The sequence below is a fragment of the Oenanthe melanoleuca genome, chromosome 2 (assembly GCF_029582105.1).
Source record: "Oenanthe melanoleuca isolate GR-GAL-2019-014 chromosome 2, OMel1.0, whole genome shotgun sequence".
NCBI classification, from domain to species: Eukaryota; Metazoa; Chordata; class Aves; order Passeriformes; family Muscicapidae; genus Oenanthe; species Oenanthe melanoleuca.
The window spans coordinates 97,904,284-97,924,631 of NC_079335.1; the positions used below are offsets into that span (position 1 = coordinate 97,904,284).

The following is a 20,348-nucleotide window of genomic DNA, read 5'->3' on the forward strand; positions in this document are numbered from 1 at the left end:
AACAGCTATTGTCCTGAGATTTTGCCAATGGACCAAACTGTCTCTCAATGAAAATAAGTTATGCACTTCTCAGGCCTCTAAGGCAGCAAATGCTATAACAAAAAAAGGAAGAAAGAATGGAGATCCAAATCCCATCTGTTATCCTGCATGCTGCAGACAGTAGCATCACTAAAAAAACAACCAAAACCCAGCCAAAAAAACAAAAACAAACACCCAGACCAGAATTCACTATGCCATGTAGGTACCTCATAAATATCCCCTTTACCTGCAGTTGAATTTGGATTGCAGCAAAAAACCTCATTTGTATTCAGCCAAAGGATTGCTGCTATGCTGCAGAAAAACACAGTGCAGATTAATTCTCAATATTAATGAAAGCAGAATATCCTAAAGCTGTGAGCTAATAAATATGCAGTCATGGCCAATGGCAGTTTGTACAAAATATATAGTTCAAAGCTTTAAAAGTTTCTTCCCCCTCCCATTATGTTTTCTACTGGTTCACAACTTAAAAGCCCTGACAGACTTCAGGAGAAAATGACATGGACAGATAAATTAATGGGACCTTAAGGAAGCTAGAGAAGTTTTAAGAGGGTGAATCACGCCTAACCCAAACACAACCTCCCAGCTTATCAAGGAGGCTGCAGATGCCAAGCAGGGGCCAAAGAGCAAAGGTGGAGAGCTGGGCCAGCATGCCAAGGCTGTGAGCAGTGCCAGGAGCTGTGGAGCAGGCAGAGCCTTCCCCCCAGCATGCCTGGACAGCAGCTCCCATAGAGGCATCCCCCACCCAGCAGCAGCCCCAGCGCAGTGCTCGGCGCTCCAGGATGCCCACACACTCTTTGGAAAGTCAGAGGCAATTAGTAACAGTACATTTCCCCAGACCATGGATTCTGTGGCAGTTTCCAAACATGCACAAGACCCCAGCACTTACACACTGCTGTGGCTTCACCCACCCTTTGTTTCACATCTAAGAAAATGAAGTCCATTTAGTGCACGCACCTTGTATTGCAGCACATAATTCTTGATAATCACAATTACTTGGGGTTGGGGTGGGGCTTACACCATATCAAATCTATACAACAGTGCAGACAATTATAATATACAGATCCTGATTTTATAATCCTCTTTTGACCATCTCATGGGAAATCCATTATTCTCATCCCTGTACACTCAAGTCAAACCCACCATAACAAAATCAAAACCAAAGCTCTCCCCAAAACCCAGGGCTTGCTAAGGATTTGATACTTGAATTCAGGTAATTTTAGCTCCTCCTTGGTGTATCTTTTTCTTGGGCATACTTCTTCCAGAACTTATTCTGAGAATCTAAGCCAAAATCCCTTACTTTATCTGCAACAGATTATGATTTCCATGCAAAATTCCTTATTGCAGTTACAGTGGCCTGAAATAAATACCCACAATAACAAAAAGTAATTAGCAGACTATGGCATTGGACTTATCTACAATGAATCATAAAGGACAAACTTTTTTTTTTTTTTTTTAAGCAAGTTCTTTACACCTGACAGCCCAGACTGGGAGCAAACCTGAGAGACTTGCATTCCTGCTTTTGAACATTGCTTTCCTGACTGTAGACCCAGGTCTGCTTTCAGATCTGAGCACAGTACCTCAGCATTTCAGCAGGGCTGCAGAAGATTTACCTAAGGGTAGAGTGTGTTTTCATATCACAGTACTGCAGACACTTACACTGTCCCCTTTCCATACCTGTTCATGTAAAATTACTGTCAGCTTTAGACAACAGCTGCCCATGCAGCTGCCTACAGCAGAGGTAAATGTTTGCTATTCCTTCCTGTAAATGAAAATATGCTAACAAACTTGCCTGGCTTTCAGAAGCCTCTGGTGTTTAACTTAGTCCACAGCAAAAGCAAGATCTCTCTCATTAGCATATCATGTTGTACACAATCTGGAAACACAGAAAGGGAATACATGCATTTTAAACTGGGAGTGCTAAGCATTATCTGGTGCAATGAAATATGGAGTCCATGAAATAACTTTCTAAACCTTTGGAAGTTTCCTCTCCCTGACATCAGTCACTCAATTTTCCTTTTGCACAGGCTGTGAGTTATGGACTAAACATCATTTTCAGGTATCAATCATACCTACCACCACATCCTTTAGGCAAGGTCCTGAACTTCATGAACTGAAATAATGCCACTGCAGTTAATTTTAAAATTCAAAACAGACTGACCTCTCAATGTCTCTGTGAGCAGATGAACAAATAAATCCACTACCTTGTTAAACTACTATGAATGGTGAACCCAGTTTCTCTGCCCCTGGGAGCTCCTTTCAGATAAACAGTCATCAGACTTCTGAGCTTTTCTGCCTCTGTCTCCAAAAGCATTTTTAATATGCATCTCAAGCAGCTTGTTAAAAACCTGCTAGCACTGGAAAGCATTTCCAATGTAACATAGAGTTTATCACCAGAAGTGAGTGATTGATTAGATATCAGGCAGACAGGCTGGATTTTTGAAGGTGGATGTGTATTTCTGTGTAAATCACTGCCTGCATTCAATTTTTGTGTAGTACATTTGAAGTATTACATACAAATAACAAAACATATAATTAATTCTGCTTTGGACCACAAACTGACTTCTTTTTGTTGTCTCAGGCAAATTATCATACATGTTACATGTCTTTCATTACACACCTATTCATCTAGTATAGTACTGGGAACATGCATGAAATATCTTTCATGCACTGGACTCCCCTGGAATATTTTTACCAGAACTAAATTGAGTTTCTGAAGAAACTTCTTAGGGATCCTCTCCATCAGTTTTCCTCAGTGTTTGGGCAGCACCACAGAGATGCTGTTTCCAGTCTCAGGATACAGTCACTATTGCTGACTGTAACTCTGTGAACATCCAAGTGCTTTTGGCATTTGTTCAAACAAAACATACTGAGGCTGTAGGATGGTTATCAAGTATAAATCTGCTCCACCATCCTAAAGTAAGAGTAACAGTAAAGGTAGTTACCAAGAGAGAGAACCCATGAGAAAGATCAGAATGGAGATTGGAGAGAAGGAATATCAGCTTAAGTGCTGTGGGTTACACTACAGTGAAGGTGTAAAAGAGATTTAGAAATCATCCAAAACTGACCTTTCAATGTTTGTGCCTACCTGACCCAGGGAAAGCTGCCTTACAACCCAGCACGATTTTCATGCAAAACTTGTGAATTTTCAGAGGCATTTTAATGACAACCTATAGCTCCACCAGGGTTTGGGTTCAGCTGTGAATATCCAGATATACCAGGGTCCTCTTACACCTCAGTGTCTTAAAAGGAAAACTCACCTAGGTTTACACTACAAGGTCTAGACTAACTTAAAGCCTCTCCTAGTCTCTCCTAGGTCTTTAGCCTCCCCTAAAATAATTTCATTTTATAGTACAGAGACTTCTACAATGTAAGACTCTAACGTTTAATAGACAACAAAGCATATTTATATACACACTCCTCAACACAGATCCCTTGCTATATCAAATACAGGTGATGCACAAATGTAATATGAAACCTTGCCTAAAATTCAAATCTACCCATAAGTCAAAACTACTGATACTTCCAGTTACTCATGACTTCCCTTTCAATCATTTTCAGTGGCTCATTGTAGAGAAATGCCAGGTATCTGCCCTCACCAGTCACACCCTACAAAAGTGTCACCACTGGAACACCTCAAAACCATCACTCCCTTTTACAATGCAATTTTATCACCTGCAGAATGAGACTATTGAACCTATGCAAACTCTAGCCCTTCACAGAACTCATCTGATTTCAAAAGGATTGCACAGACTTGAAATAATGCATTTGTCAGAGAGCTTGCTGAATTAGATTTATTCCTATTTATTTCCATTAAGAACTTTTCTCAACTTCTGAACAAATTTATGGTCTCCTTCCACTGTAGCATTCACCAAGTGTTAAGTTCCTACTCTCACTTTAGCTGCATGCACTTTAAAAATCTGTCTAATGTACTTTTATAAGCACTACATAGATGGGAGCTGCTTCAGTACCGTGTGGCATAGCAGTTGCTGTGGTAACACCATTTTTTTTTTTTAAATTATAAAGCAAGAGTGCCAGAGGCCTCTATATACTAAGAATTACATATTAACATATCATTTCAGCCTATAGTAAATAATTCTCAGGAAGAGAAAGAGGTGTAAGCTACACACACTTCTTTGCAAGAGCTCCCATCTAAAAATTTTGGCTTCAACACATCCAGTGTGTGAGTGAGATGCCACTCTCAACTCCATCAAACTCATTCCAGCAAGTTTAGAGATATCTCATTTTTGCTAATCCATGAGACCACCACTTTGGCTGGCAGAAATCAATGCCTGAACCCACAGTGCTTTACACAGCCTAAAGAATTTACCCACATTAATCACATCCAAAAATATATCTAGAAACAATTTTTTTGGAAAAGAAAGTGGAAGGACAATTACCAGAATATCTACTTAGTAGACTTACTTGCCTTACCCAGGCAAAAGACTAATTGCAAGTTATAACACTGATACCATAAAATCTTGGGATGTGATTATCATCTTACCTTCTGTTTTGGGAGAATTACTTTTTGGCATAGTGTTCATATAACACAGTGTGGTATTCCATATCAGTTTTTCCCTTTAAACTAGATGAGAAGAATTTTCTTAGGCAAATAAAGTAATAAAAAAAAAACCTGAACCTGCAGTGGCAGGCAAAATATCCATAGACTTCAAAGGGATATGATGCTTATGGTTTACTGGATTGAGCCTGAAGAGAAAATGCATGTTCCTGCTGCAGTGTTACTGTAACTGAGAAGCAAAAGTTCCTGAATTTCTTCTCTCTCCTCCATAATTTTACCTTTTCCATGCATGTAGCTTCAATGCTTTTTTTCAAAGTTGCACATTCTGGAGCTGGGGAGCCAAATAATTTGGAGCCTCTCCTTGAATTCCACTTTACTACCCACTGTCAAATACATTAGGAAGGTGGAGATGGAGCACACAAGTTTATCAATGGGCCATTCAAGATCATTAACTTAAGAATTATATTTTTCTGGGGTAAAACACTCCTGAAGTTTTATGGGTGGAAACTGGAGAGTATATTCCCCCAAGATACTTTCCCACCTCTACCATCATCCCTAAAGAAAATGGGCAAGCAGTAACTCTAAGGGGACAGACCTTGTGTCTATTTAGCACATTTCTGTTCCATTCTCTCCCAGAGTATAAAAATGAAACTCCACCTACAGGCATGTAAACCAGCTCCTCCTTTCTATCTCATGCTGCAGAGGTGGAAAGTCCATGTTCAACTCTTCATTAAGCTTTGTATCAGCAATGCTTATGCAGTAGATATGTTGAATATCACCAACAAAATATCAGAGCTGGAGCAATTCACTGCTTGACTAAACTAATGACATATTTTCCTGCTGTCCTCACTGCATTATCAGTGCAGTATTAAAAGTGATGTTGCTTAATGCACTGTTAAATACCCTGTGCTATTTATTTTCTTGCAAGAGAACTTCCTTCTCTTCCCACTTTGGATTAAAGCCCATTTTACATCACACTACGGCCAATAATTTATCTAACCAATCATGTGGAAGGGATGAGGGGAATCAAAAGGAGATAGGAAGGTAGTAGCTGTAAAAACTATTTGAAAGAGACCATACATTGACACAGCTTGTAGAGAAAATTTAAGTGCTTCTGCACTTCTTTTTATTAATGAAGTATTAATGCTTATGAAAGTAATTAAGCCTTTTTAGTGTTCACATTCTAATAATTTTAATGCCAAAAAACTCAGAGTAAAAGCTAACAACAGAGTAGAAATATAGTAAGCTTAAACTATTTTTTAATTTTCATACAAACCCTGCACTGACATTTCCTATTTCTGCTGACCTAGTGAGCAGCTGGCAGAGGTAATGAAAAAGTGCCTGTCCCCTACATACAGGAACCTCAGGTGGAAACCCACCTCAGCCCAAGCCAGGGAAGGGACAGCTACAGCAAATGTGGATCTGAGTCATTAATTTTTATTTGACATTATTTTTTATGATTTATTTTTAGTTATTACATCTTCAGAGTGAAAGCCTTGTTTTATGAAATTACATAAACACAATTGATGGTAGCAATTTATTCCAGGACCTGAAGACGTTCACTGGCAATCTAACAATGGATGGAATTATTGTTGACAATTTTACAAAAGCTTTTATCAGAGTTTATGGGCCATTAAGCCCAACAGTGTGATTACCAGTAAGATATCATCTCTCTCAGTAGTACAGCGTTGGCCCACAACAATCTGTTTTCTAATCCTCTCTATTATAATCGGTCTGTTTACTTAGAAGTCATATGTTTGCTATTTCTGAAATTATCTGAGTCTTTGAAACTGTATTTTAATCCACAGATAGGATCCAATAGGTACCATACTAAACAGGATAAAATAGCCCTCCTTTAAAATTCCAACAGTCAATTCAAATTTTCTCTCCATAAGTTGAAATACAAAACACAGATGTTAACATAATTGTATTAAATTACATGATACAGGCAATACAATAAAAAAGGTAATATTTCTCTCTAGAACATCAAAGGATTCAGTTCTTGACCTGAGTTTGTCATTGACACCCTTCCATGCCTTATGCTGTCAGGAATTAATTTGGCTTCTAGTAACTAATGACCAGAAAGAAAAGAAATAGAGAAGGTGTTAATTAGCTATTTTTACTCTTAATTCCCTGAATAACACGTGCTCATCGATGCAAACCAGACTGCTGCCGCTCAAATCAAGATGACCCTCATTTAGAAAAAGGGTCTGTTCTTCCCTTTTTGCACATGCTAAGTCTTTCATGTGTCAGTGAGGATTATCTGCACATACTGATGGGAGCATCTCTCACACTGCTGAACACAAACTTCCTTGGTGCTGGATTAGTTCATCTGCCATAGACAACTGCAATAAATTGATGCTGCCTAGGGGATCTGCCTCATTAAGGTGGGAAAGCGAGAACAAGAGCAGATCTGAAATAATAAAATCATTAACAAGAGCACCTTGAAGAGCTTATTAGGTAGGAAACAGACTGACAATACCCTTGTTCAACACCTAATTACTTTTTGAAGACCAGATGGAAATAAGAGAGCATTTCAGTGGTCATCCTTTCAAATTCAAAACAAAGAGACAAATATCAAGCTGATCCACTAAGTGGGTATGTATCCTAAAACAGATGTTTTAAGAAATAATGAGATCTTACCAGATAACTGAAGACGCTCAAGTTTCTACTTCACCTCTGCAAGAAGTCAAATTAGGAACTACAAATTACTTCTACACCAAATAAAAAATGCTGCAACTCAATTACTTATCCTTAAAGGCAGGTGGAAGCTGAACACACAACATAAATTTGTCTTGAAATACCTTGAAATACTTGTCACTGCTCCTACTCTGGAAGACTGAACTTGTGCCATTAATTTTAGGGTAATGATAATGGCATCAGTATCTACCCAGATGTTACAAACATGGCAATAAAGGCAAAGTGTGGAGCTGGCACCCCCTTGCAAGCACCTCACTCAGTCTGCTGCACAGACACCAGCTCAATTCTCATGCTGACTTTCCTCTGCTACACGAGTGAAACTTGGAGTAGAAGCCTGTGCTCTGTCCCCAAAGTGTTTGGGTACACAAGGACCAGCTAAAAAAGGGGCTTTGCTCATTAGAAAGTCAAACACAAATGGTCCGTTTGTACAGGAGCCAGTGCCCTGCTGGCCATTGTGTCTCACTAAGGACAGTCTCAGCATTCTGATACCAGTCAAAATTCAAATATGGAACCTGAGGTAGAAAAAATTCTCTTGCTGGGCATCTTCTGTTCACATTACCACAGGTCTCCATTAGGAAAGACCTGGATCAGTACCAGGGAGGGGAGATGTGTTACTACTGGTTCTCTACAGCTTGGTTTTTCAGGAGCGTTTTCAGAGCCAGACTAAGGGAGAGAAGTCACACTTCCACCACTTCCCAGCTCTCCTCAAAAGCCCCAAGTTGTACACATTGCTCTGTGGTGCAAAACCCATGTTCATGTGGAAACCTAACAGCTTCAATTATGGTCCAGCTGTGACAAATCAGCTTCCAGAGTCAGGATTTTGCCAACTAACACTTCTGCTTCAAAAAAAAATTAGTTTGTTTTGTTCTGGTTTAATTGGTTTTTCAGTTGGGGTTTTCTGTTTGTTTTTAATGGGAAAGAAAAAAAAAAAAGGCACGTACTTGGTGCTGAACTAGTCTGAAGAGCAGTATAACAAATTGAATCCTGTTCAAGAAGTGAGAATGTCAAATTTCCATTCGTGAGAGATAGGTTGCAATACAAATGGAGAAAAACCACTCCACTCCTGTAACTTAGGTTTTCACTAAAGGCCCTTGCTATTCAGCAGCTTCCAAAACATCATGCCAACCAGTCACTCAGACTTGAGAATGCCTCCCCCGCATTTTTGTGGGAGAAAGTTTCCTTGTCATCATGTGCCCAGTAGATGATCTGTGAACCTTCAGATTTAACACATGAGAAACAAATTTGTCAAATATTAGTCACATCTGCTTGTATCACAGCTGTCCCATCCAATGATTAAAAGAAATGAAGGTTTTATTTCTCTCCCAGCTTCTAAAGTTTGTGTAAAATTCACCACCAATGCCTTCAGGTAGGAGGACTGTAACTTCCACTCTCAGAAAAATGCAAAATGAAGATCTGTTATCTTCATTATTTTGAAAGTATTTTTCTATAAAATAAGTATCCCTTGTGTTTAATGTACCTTTCATGCTATATTAACTGAAAAAGTTGGAAATAAACATGATAGCAAAATTTTACCCTGAATAGAGCACAGGATCACTTGGCCAACAGGCTCCAAATCTTACCTATTCTCCATATCATATTGCCTTTGATAGTCCAGGAGATATTTTATTAAATTAACAATGCTTTGTACATGGCACAAACAGGTATGACAGAGTAGTTAAAGTGACCATACATGTTTTTAAAACATTATTTTCACAACACCAAAATTACCTGGGATTTTTCAGTTCAATAATGTAGCTATTTAAAATTAAAACAAACTACAAAATAACCAACATCAGGAAACAAAGAACAAGCAGACCTTTTCTTCCTTGTCCTCTACATTGAATTGCAATGCTTCCATCCCAAGTCCAAACCCAAGAGCAGAAGTTACAGGTGACCCATGAAGCACATCCCCTTGGGAACACCAGGGACAAAAACACATCTGAGAAAAGCACTTTTCTGCACCTCTGGTTATGCACATCCATGGGACTTGATGGCCAAGTAAGACCTGAAGGAAAGTTAAGACTGCAGCAACTGTAAATATTTGGGAAGCACCTGCTCAAGAATTGCCCACTACAAATACAGAAAATTGTGGTGTCCATGGTCAGGTGACTTCTTTTTAAAATATCTGTTTATAGAAAATTCACAAGAAAATGTAAGTGCAGGAGATACAGCACAATGCCACCTGTACAAAACAAACGTGCACCTCATTTTAATGTGAGCTCTGGTTAAGTGGCTTGTGTTGAAATGCTACCTAGCATTCCAAGTGTAAACCAGCTTAATCATATCTATTGAAAACCACATAATAAATAACATGAAATATGCAGCATGCCATCCTAATTGCAGAGGTTGTCTCCCTTACTAGAAGTCATTTACTTATTCAAATGACTTGAGCTACATGATTCAATCTGAATCATGGGAACTGGTTACTGATTTGTGCAAACAGTCTCTTACTTCTTTGCTAAAGGCACTGTTGAAATAACTGACCCAACTGCTAAAACAAGCTTCTTCCTTGAACCCTGCCTTCTGCTTTAGTCTTACCTCCCGAGTGAACTTCAGAAAACATCATTGTTCTACAAAAACATTGAGAACTTAATTTTAAAAAAATAATTCCAATGTAATGAATTAATAATGCCATGGAAACATTGGTATTTTCAAGATCAAATAATTGCTTAGTAATAGGGAATTGCACATGCAGCCATAACTTCACTTTGCAGAACTGAAGTACACAGCTCTCAAGAAGAAACATCCACTGCCTCAGATGTGAATCAAACTCAACTTTCAGAATTACACATATGTCTCACATCTTAACAGGGGAAGGGGAGTGAATACATATCCCCAGACAGAAGAAGCTCTAATTTTTATTTTTTTTTTTGGTTGTTTGGTTTTAGGTTTTTTTTTTTTTTTTAAGTTAGGCCTTGCAAATGTGAAAACTGCCATCATAACCACACTGCACCTACATAGAAAGCATAATTTAGGAAACAATTCAGACTTTACATCTGCTTACACCCAGCCTTGATTTGCAGCTCCCGTCTCACACCGAGTTATTTCAGGAGGTGCTGGGGCTTCCCCGGGGCGGTGGAGCAAGGGCCAAGCGTGCTGAGCCCTACCACAGGCAGGCAGTGAGCACATCCCAGCCACCAGGAGCCAAGCCAGACACATGCCACCACAGCTCACCCCATCCCAGGCTCCAGCCAGCCTCCAGCAAGGGACATGTCCCCAGGGAAGGGCACACAGAAGGGCCTGCAGGAAAGGGAAGGAAGGATGCTGCACATGAGACAGTTTTTCAAAGCCTGTGAATAAGCCCCAAGTAGGATGTTGGGTACCTTCAACTCCAGGCAGTGTTTATCATCAGCTTGGGCATGGGGTGAGAGGCCAAAATACTAGCAGGCAACTTCATCAGTGGCCAGATGTATTGCCTCAGGCAAACATACAAAGTCTCTGTGGCTTCGATCCCTTGAATAATGATAGGTAAAACAATACTTTCCCCTATCTAGGAAAAGTGCTGTGGGAGCTTGCAGTGCCCCAGTGCCAAGACTGGCTGATTTTCAGGGCTTTCCTTGTTATCTTCATATTTACTACAGAATCTGGTGATGGGAAGGCAGGGATTATTATTATTATTAGGGATTATGCCACCATGTCCTGATTATCAAACACACAAACCCCACTCCCACAAAGTGATAATTTTCTTCTTATAAAAGCCAGAGCTAAAATGCTACTATCCTGTCATCAAGACAGCTGGTTTATATCCTCTTCTCCTTCCTTCCACCCCTTACCCAGAAAACATCCTGTCTGGCACGTCCCTGCCAACTCACCCAACCCCACTGGTCTCTGCTCCCAGGAGAGAACCATCTACCCTGGCAGAGTGTTTCTGGCACAACTGCCTTTGCTGGTCCTGAATGCTCACAGTTTCTCAGTTTGGAAGGAGGGGGCTGGCAAATCCCCCACCTTTCCAAGGAGCTGGAGGATACTCCTGGGGAGGGCTACCCACCTTTCACACAGCACCTTTGCAAGGTAAAGCAACCAGAGAGAGGTAGCTGCTAGACAAGGTTTTTAACCCACACAGAAGCGTTGCTGGCCCTTGGGGCATTGCTACTGCTCAGCAGTGTCACCCTGCCTGCCCAGAGCCCTGTCCCTCCTGCTCCTGCACCTCGAGCTCCTCCTCTGGAGCTCAGCCATGCATGAAGGTGCCAAACATGCAGAGACCAGGGAGGTAATGGACACCAAGCTTCTCTTAATTTAAACATATTTATGTATCCCTATTTCACTATTTTTACTATTTCATTGTTTCAATTGATGAAAATAGAAAAAAGCGATCACAGGCATTTTGGACTTCATTTATCCCAGTGTTCACAGAGATCAGAGCAAAACTATTAATGTGTATACAAATGACAGTTTACCCCACTCCCAAAACCTTAATTTTTTGAGCCAAGCTCAGCAAACATGCCTCAGCCAAAAAACTAAGTGGGAGGGAGGTATAAGAAAATCAAGTGGTATTCTGGTATTTTCAAAATAAACCTGCAAATTTTCATTTCAAACGACATTTCATTTTGCTTCTTACTCAACTTGAAAAGAAACTGTCTCAAGTCAAATTTGATCCTCCAGATTATATTAAAACAGGGCTTTTTTTCTTGGTGTTTTGTTGCCTTTTTTTTTTTTTCTCTTCAATTCACTAAAACCACCCCTGACATACTTGATACAGTATGACTGGATATTATCCTTTTTTTTTCTAGGTCTTTTTTTCCTCTTCAACCACCGAAACAAACAAAAGCCACCCGTGATTCAAAGCCCTCTGCTAGTAGAACATGCATGTGAACACGTAGATGTTTACTTTCATGTACGCAGATGTGCTGGGCAGGAGGAGAATCCCTGCATCTGCCTTGCACGGATCTGTCAACAGGCAAAACACACTTTGCACTGAAGCTTCCAAACCAAAGCTCACATATCCCTACAGGATACATAAATCCAGCGTGTCTCTCTCCTAACTATGCCTTCTGTTCTCTAAAAAATAATTTTTAAAAGGTGTGGTGTGGAGCACTTGCACTGCTAGCTCAATGGCCACATCTTTTCACTCTGGACATCAGAAAGATTTCCCAGTCTCACAGGTAGGTTTCTCATGTTTCTTCCTTTGAGCAACCCTCAATAACATTGAGAGCCCAATACCCACACCTACACATTCCCCCATAAGACAAACTACAAAGTCGTGTCGCAGTTCCTAATAAACAACCATCTTTCTTCAGCAGAAATAGACATTTGTTTTGGTCCAACTTTTCTGTGCAGAGAAGTACATCTGTTTTTTTCCACATTTCCTTTAAGAATGACTTCTGCACATACTAATGCCAAATGTCCTGTAACTATTTCTGAAATTAAAAAAATACACTATTACTCAATAGTGTTAGGTCAGCAGAATTCAGCCATAAAAAAACGAAGCATTACAATTCCGTTTGCCATAGTTGGAAGTCAAGAAGTAACATAACCAGAATGGACTGAAACACCACTAGGTCTCATACTGTACCTACTAATAGTGTTCCTGGAAGTTCCTGGAAAAAGGGGCACAGGAGAAGGTCAAATCCATGTGTACTTAAGAGGATCAGTGTGTACTGTATTAAGCCGAACAAGGACTGTCAAAGTCCACACAAAATATAAAGCAGTGGATTTCCACACTGTGTACCATTAATCCCTGCAAAAACATAATTCACTTGAACACTTTATACCAACACCTACACAATGCTGATAATCCCATGGTGCAGTCCCTCCATGCCTTCATGCATTTCACGAGCTCTCTAAAGCTGAGAGGTAAGAGCAGCAGCGTTCCTCAGGACCAGAGGAGCTCTGAAGAGTCACATCCAACACAGCTCTTGCAGCACCCTCATCACCAGAGGTGTGTGGCATTGCAGGAGCCTTGTTGGAAGGGTGCATCCCAGCAGTGAGGGCCCCTCATTATTATCCCTGTTCCTCTGCCATAGAGCTCAGCATCACACAGCTCCTGGCCATGGTCCCTATCACAGGTGCCAGGTGGAGCACTGCTCAGGACCCAGAGAGGAAGGTTCTGCACTTAGAGCAAGATGTGCTGCTCAAGCTAACCTCGAGGTGACTGTGAGGCAGGCAGCTATCCCTGTCACTGCAGAAGCTGCTGCTGGAGCTCATCACAGGCTACACACCTCCTACAACTGCCACAAAGCAAATGCAGGAATCTAAAGGTGAGAATGATCCTTCCACTGAGATGCAAATAACAGCCCTGCTGCATTTTCTAATAACTTTCTGGTAAAAGTAGCGATTTCCCAGCCAAGTTGAATGTGATTCTTGTGTCAGATGAGCCCTGACTGACAAAAGTCTATTTTCCACTCGTAGATGTTCAAGGAGAGCAGTACAGCAGAACATGGGTTTGAGAAATTATAAACACAATCAGAAGACGCCTAATGCAATTCACACCACTCCAAAATGACAATTATTCTATCTAGCAAGTAATCTTTTTATAGAATTTGACTAGTCTAGATTTATAAAGGTTTGTCAGCCTGGGGTTTGTCACCCCAGGAAGCATTCCTAATATAAAACAGCCAGAAGATGCTTTTGTGAGTACAGCCACTTCTGGCTCCCTCAAACAAAAGTTCTACAAGTCAAATTTTTGTTACACAAACCCTTTTGCAATACAGATCCAAGTGTAACGTGACATTTGACACAAGTTCTCATACCCCCATAAATGCCAGTGTTTATAACATAACATGCTGACAACAATTTTGAGTATCAGTTCTTTCTGGGATTATCCACTCACATACACAGTGTGATTGCACCCTCTGATGCACATACACGACTGAAACCTGGACTAGAGCAAGAGTTTGTAGCAACATCAACAGTTTCTAGGCAAAACCATTCCATGAAGGTATTGTCATCCTCCCAAAAATGAAGTAAACCTTCCACTAGGCTTGTTTCTGAAGAGCTATTAAGCAAAGGCAGTTTGTGCTCAAGGAAGATAAGGACACTTTCTGAAGGAACTGGTTTGGCTAGTCAGCTATCTTGCTGCTAAAGCTAGCATATCCCAGTGATTTCAGTGATACATGGATACCTAAATGCAAAAGTCAGCCCTGAGGACCATAATGGCATTGCGTGACACTCCCCAAAAGTCTCTCTTTATAAATTAACAAATAAATTACAACTGACTACTCTGATTGTAAAGTCTCCAGGGCATTGATCTTGATTTCCTATTTATCTGCAAATCTCTTAATATACTCTTGATGGAACAAATAACATATTCATATTTAGTAGCACTTCAGCATCTGGTTTGCTCACCATAGAAAAAAATTTTGCTGAGAGGCCAAGCTCTTTTGCACATAGTCACTATACTTTGTACATTGCCTGAATTAAGGAGCATTTTACCTTCCCTTCACTGCTTTTATTGATGAGTTTTGGGTTTTGTTCCTAAGCATTCACACACTGAGGCACTGGAGTAAAAGCAGCTCTACACTCAACACTATTTATTTCTATTATCTCACCAAATTGGGCCGTATCAGTATCTAAGTTACCATTTCTCTAACTTTATTTACCATCAGGACTGCACAGATTTATTTTACTTCCAAATCCAAAAATGTTTGATCATTTACCAAGGAGAATAGAAAATAATAAATGGTTGCATGGACAAGAACTCACATAATAAATACCTACACAAACATACTAGCTCCTGTCCACATAGAAAATTCCACTTGTGCCAGTGGTAATACAAACACAGGAATGAAAGAACAGTGTACCAGCTCTCCCAGGACTTTACCAGGAGGATGAGACATTCCTCACCTGGTACCAGGTAGACAGAGAACACTGCTGATTCCTCAGCCAAGCTGTGGGTGTGTGGGCAGCCCCTGCTCCTGGGAGTCCCGCACAGCAGGCACAACTCACAGGCTTCTCCTGCCAGATCTCTGCTCCACAGAGCAGCAGCCAGGTTACACTGGAGTGCATCTAAAAAGGCACTGGATGCTTGCATGTAACTGGATCAAGCTCTGCACAATCCACAAACACTCATCTACTTGTACACCTCTGTCAAAAGTAAGCACGGAATAACACACAGTACAGAAAACACAGGACAATGTAAAGGGCAGCCATTCTCAATATAAGTGCACACACAGCTCACACATATCACTGCACAGGATCTTAGACAAAGGTTTTTCACTTCACATGGACATGAATACTCCAAGAACTTAGTCCCTTGGATAGGACTCCAGGCACGGTCAGCCACCACCGTCCGCTCCGGCAGCTCCCGAGCTGCCCGGCACGCCTGCACACACACTCCTGACACGGAGCAGCACACTCCCATCCCACAAGGGCTGCAGCTACAGATCAAAACTGGAGATATAAAACCAATATATAGCAACCAAAAGCAATTTGCAGAACTGTGGCACTGTCACTGAGCACTGGCACACACAAAAAAGGACATGGGTCAAATCCATCCAGCATAAGTGGCATGCCAGCTATCACAGGTATTCATCTCAGGCCTCCCAGGGTACATTAGTGGAAATCCAGATTAGTTCCACTGTGCCTAATGTGGGTCAACATCAGAGCAGGTAGACAGAGCTGGGTATTGATCCCTGTGATGAGAGTACTTCACTTTTGAGCAATGCAGTGTGGTTCTGGAATACGTTCAATTAGGCTTTTTTTTCTGTATCTTAATGACTAGAGTGTTACAACAAAACCAGTTTTCTCTCATCCATCTTCAAGAAAATTTATTCTACAATTTTGGGAGAAGACACAATTGTATTTAAATTACCATTTAAACATTATGTTGATTGGATTTTACAGGCTGATTCTGATGTTCTTCTAACAGCTGCCCATACCTTTTCTTTTTTGAGACATCTGCTTTTGGTAATAGAAGGAATCAGGTTGAAGTTTTAAGAAGTGTCATTTCACATGCAGTTTGAACTTGCAGAAGTGCTGCATGTATTTATGGCAGCAAGTTTCCTTTCAGGATTTCTCTGAATTCTGATCATTTGACCAAGGAGGCAGTCCCCAACATACACGGATACTGCACTATATGCTGGACCTGTTGCTCCATATCAGTGTCTCACAATTCTCAGATGCTGCTTCATTTTGTGCCTTATCTTCAAGTGTGGGGAGAAACTAATAAAGTCCAATCAATTGATTAATGCTTTCTGAAGAAATCCTCCTGCCTTCACCTCGGCCACTGAGCCTCCAGCTCTTACCAGAGGGACAGTTACTTGCTGACACAACATCCTGAGAACAACCTCTATAGGATTTATCACGTAGCTGTTGATTATTTAGTAATCCTCAAAAAACTGGCAGCCTCCTAAGCTTATGAGACACAGAATTAAACATTATAAACAAGGTATTTCTCCTCACTTTTTACATATTATACAGGGCATGTGCACCTGAGTCTGCATCTCAAAAGACAGGCAGAGCAGGTGGGAGGCACTTTACTTCTCATCAGCTTCAAAGGGTGAGGAAAAATAAATAAATAAAAAGAAAACCAGGAAAGAAAAACTGCCCATGTTACATCAACAACAGGTATGAACTTGATTTCTGGAACAAGAGAATCTTTCCGCTTTTTAAAGGTTGTGCAACTAGTTCTTTTGGATGGGGTGTTCCTCACTTTCAGGGCGGCTTTACAGTCCGCAGTCACGAAAGACTCTAACTCAGTTGCTCTAAGCCATGCAATCAGCCCTTCTAGAAAGTAATAGCTCTCTTCTCCCGCTTTTGCTTTAAAAAGAATGAAAGGAAAAAGAAGAAAAACCAAACCACCCAAATCTGCATTTTTTCCTCTGGCTGGCAGATTTCCAAGATAAAGAGGACTGCTCTCCGGCTGGAACAGCAGCCGGGGCCTGCTCTCCAAACTCACAAAAGAGAACACCACACACAGAGAAAAGTGACGGGTCTGACCGGCCAGAAACGTCTTCTCACCCTCTGAGACAGCTTCTCCAAGGGAGGAAAGAAAGGAAAAAAAACCCAAGGAAAAGCAGGAAAAGCCAAGCACCCGCGGCAGCCCCGCCGTGCTGTTCCCACGCAGCGCCGGGACGGGCAGTGCCGGCAGGCTCGGGACGGGACGGGACGGGACGGCGGCTCCTTCGCGCCGGGTCGGGCAGGGATAAGCCGCCCCTCTTTCTGATAACTGGGGAACACAAAGTTTCCTTCCCTTTCAGCACCCCTCCCCAGGTGTATACTTCTTTCTATTATTACTATGGCTATTTCTGAACAGGACAGGCGGAGGTGTCCAGGTCGGAGCCACAGCGGGTTCCCGGAGCGGTGCTTACGGGAACCCCGCGGCTCTTCCCCGCCGCCTCGGTGCAGGGGAGCCGGGAGCGGCTGTGCCGGGCTGAGGGAGCCGGGGAGCGCTCTCCGGGGCAACGTGGGAAGGGGGTGAAGAAGAAAAAAGAAACACTAGAGGAGAAAAGCACAACCGATGAGATGTGCCAAGGCTTATTCCCTTTTATTTCCTCCACCCCCACAAAAGAAAATAAGCCAAGAATCAGGAAGTCGGGGCTGCGTGATCGCCGCTATAGGTTTGGTTTTCTCCCTCCTTCTCTGTTTTTTTGGGATGGGATTTTTGTTTTGGTTTGTTTCTCTTCTTAGGGAAATAAGCAGTCGGGGCTTTCCCTCCGCCTCTCCCCGCGGGTGGCCGCGGCACGCAGCCGCCCGCAGCCCCGAATCCCCGCTCCCTCGGGACGCAGCAGGCAAAGAGCGGCGGGCCCCCCGCGGCCCCCTACCTTTCTTTCCCTCCACGGCGAGGCAGAGAGCGAGGCGCCCCAGCAGCAGCACCAGGACAGCGGCGCGGCGGGGCCCGGCGGCAGCGAGGGGGCTGCGGCCGCCCATGCTGCGGGAGCGCCGCTCCCTCGGCGGAGCGCGGGGGGTCGCACGAGACGGGACGGGACGGGACGGGACGGGACGGGACGGGACGGGACGGGACGGGACGGGACGGGACGGGCGCACGGGCGGTTCCGCGGAGCCGCTCCTGCTTCGCTCTCCTCCCGCGGCAGCGATCAGCTCCTCTCCGGCGCTCTGCCCTGCGCGGCTCCGAGCAGCATGCTGGAGGGCGGCCGTCGAGGTCTGCGCGCACACGTGCGTGCCCCGCTGCGGGCGGGCTGCTGCCTTCCTCCTCCTCCTCCTCCTCCTCCTCCCACCTCTGCTCCTCCTGCGGCCGGCGGCGGGTGTGCGAGGGCTGGCGGAGCGGCTGGAGCCGGCTGTGGGACGGGGCGCGCCGGCCGCGCTCTCCACTCGGCCGCGGAGCGCAGGGGCTCCCTCTGGGGACGCCAAGGAGGAGGAGGATGGGGAGGGAGCAAGGAGGAGAGGGAGGAGAAACCGGCAGCGCCTTCCCCGCCCAGGTGGAGAAGGGGCGGCCCCCCACCTGTCCCGGAATATAGGATGAGAGGAGGTGGGACCGCGGACGAGGTAGTTCAGTCGTTCTTCCTTGCTCGGAAGGGTGTATGTGCGGATTCTCTGCTTCCCGGCACTTTCTGCCCGGCAGCTGCCAAAGGCATGGGCGTGCGTTTGCGCCACTGCCCGCAAGAAAGCGGCGTGTCCCTTGCGCAGCTCCTGCCTTCCCGTGTGTGCCCGGCAGTGCCGGGGCAGAGTTTACAGCAGTGTCCCGGCGGGCGTGCAGCAGGAGCGCTGTGCCTCCCGTTCCTCAGGGAGCGCTGTGCCTCCCGTTCCTCAGGGAGAGCTGTGCCTCCCGTTCCTCAGGGAGAGCTGTCCCGCCGCAGCGCCAGGGCAAGGGAGAACTGAGGAGTTTTACTGGCGAGCAGCGGAGCCGCTCCGGAGGTTCGATCCACTCCCCATCTCCGGGGTTCCGCACTCATTTCTGTCCTCTCCCCGAAATCAGCGGAGCCCTGAGCCTCTGCGGATAGTCCTGCTCTCGTTCTGGTCATTTTACGCCCAATACATGTAAGGCCAAGTGTGTGCGCGGAATGAAACAGCGCAGTTTTAATGCATATTTAGCGCACGGATAGCAGGTCCGTGTCTGCCCCTACCGCTCCCACTCCCCTGCCACCAGCACCGAGAAAGCGCTGCTTGCTCTGCCTAGCAAGTCACTCAATAGGGACAAAATAACAAGTGTTCCTGAGGTGCTCCAAGTACATTAAGCAAAAGGGTATCTATGATGCTCCTTTTCCGCAAGAGGAAAACCCAAGTTATTCAGTGTTCATTAAAATGCTCCTATGGGTTTTTAACAGGCTGTTTCTCTGGAAAGTGGGAGGAAGCACTGTCTTGTCACTCAGGTATGTAAATAGGACGTAGACGTGCCACTTGTCTGGGCTGGGGTTTCTCCAAGTTAATCATGATTCAACACTCAAACTTGCTGAACGCTGATGGTAATTTCTTTATAAAGCTCTTGTGAGGGCTTAGGTTACGCAGTCAATAGGATATGAGGACTTAAAACTGTTGTGATTAAGTGGGAAATCAAAAACTAAAGTCAATAATGACATGAGGTTTGGGAAATTCCGTGCTAAATGTCTGTGTCTGTCACAGGGTACTGAACACAATAGATTGCAAAATAGCCACTGAGTGTACCTTGACTTTCCTCTGTTATGCATGTTTCCCTGAGAGATGCATCACCCTTCTCCTGCAAGTCAAATTCCTCCGTAAAATCCTTTTTTTCTGATAGTTTAACTAGCCACTGTCCTAAGGAGGAAAACTTCCATCCCTTTTACACATCCTAGCACAAAGCCCAATGCCTGATCACATGCCTTTAATCATCTATTAAGGCGAGTTGCATTGCAAGGCAGCTTTCACATCCTGTAGCTGACATTCTGGTTCCATTATATTTTGTAAATAATGTGAAAGATGTACTTTGAAGTAAACTCAGACATTAACAACATCCGAGGAACTCTATTCATGATCGGTTTCATGGCTGCAACTGAGCGCAGAACCTGAGCTTACAATACAATATTAATACAAATTTGCTTCAAAGATTCTCACACAGTGCAACTTCATAAACACTACGTGTATATGGTTCATTTTCATTTATTTGACAAATAGGAGGATCTTTAAAAGTGAGAGAGACCTAGGAAAAAGAGATTAGCTTCTAAGAGGGAAGATTTGCAAAGCATCCTCAGCACACACTAATGATTACAGCCTGCATTATGATAAAGGAAATGCAATTAAG

General features: G+C 43.3%; 2 protein-coding genes across 3 annotated transcripts in view; one reads left to right on the forward strand and one right to left on the reverse strand.

Annotated features, from left to right (window-relative positions):
• Nucleotides 1-18,521, reverse strand: part of EGFR (epidermal growth factor receptor) — a 155,579-nt gene extending 137,058 nt beyond the window's left edge. For both annotated transcript variants that reach the window (XM_056483105.1, XM_056483104.1), the window contains exon 1: nucleotides 17,956-18,521. In XM_056483105.1, coding sequence (XP_056339080.1) covers nucleotides 17,956-18,061 — 106 coding nt within the window. In that variant the 5' untranslated portion in view covers nucleotides 18,062-18,521. The remainder of the gene's footprint in view (nucleotides 1-17,955) is intronic.
• Nucleotides 1-20,348, forward strand: part of LOC130248810 (uncharacterized) — a 134,822-nt gene that overhangs the window by 111,710 nt on the left and 2,764 nt on the right. Inside the window, exons 2-5 of the mRNA XM_056482828.1 lie at nucleotides 17,448-17,608; nucleotides 17,822-18,103; nucleotides 18,149-18,637; nucleotides 19,417-19,461. Coding sequence (XP_056338803.1) covers nucleotides 17,448-17,608; nucleotides 17,822-18,103; nucleotides 18,149-18,637; nucleotides 19,417-19,461 — 977 coding nt within the window. The remainder of the gene's footprint in view (nucleotides 1-17,447; nucleotides 17,609-17,821; nucleotides 18,104-18,148; nucleotides 18,638-19,416; nucleotides 19,462-20,348) is intronic.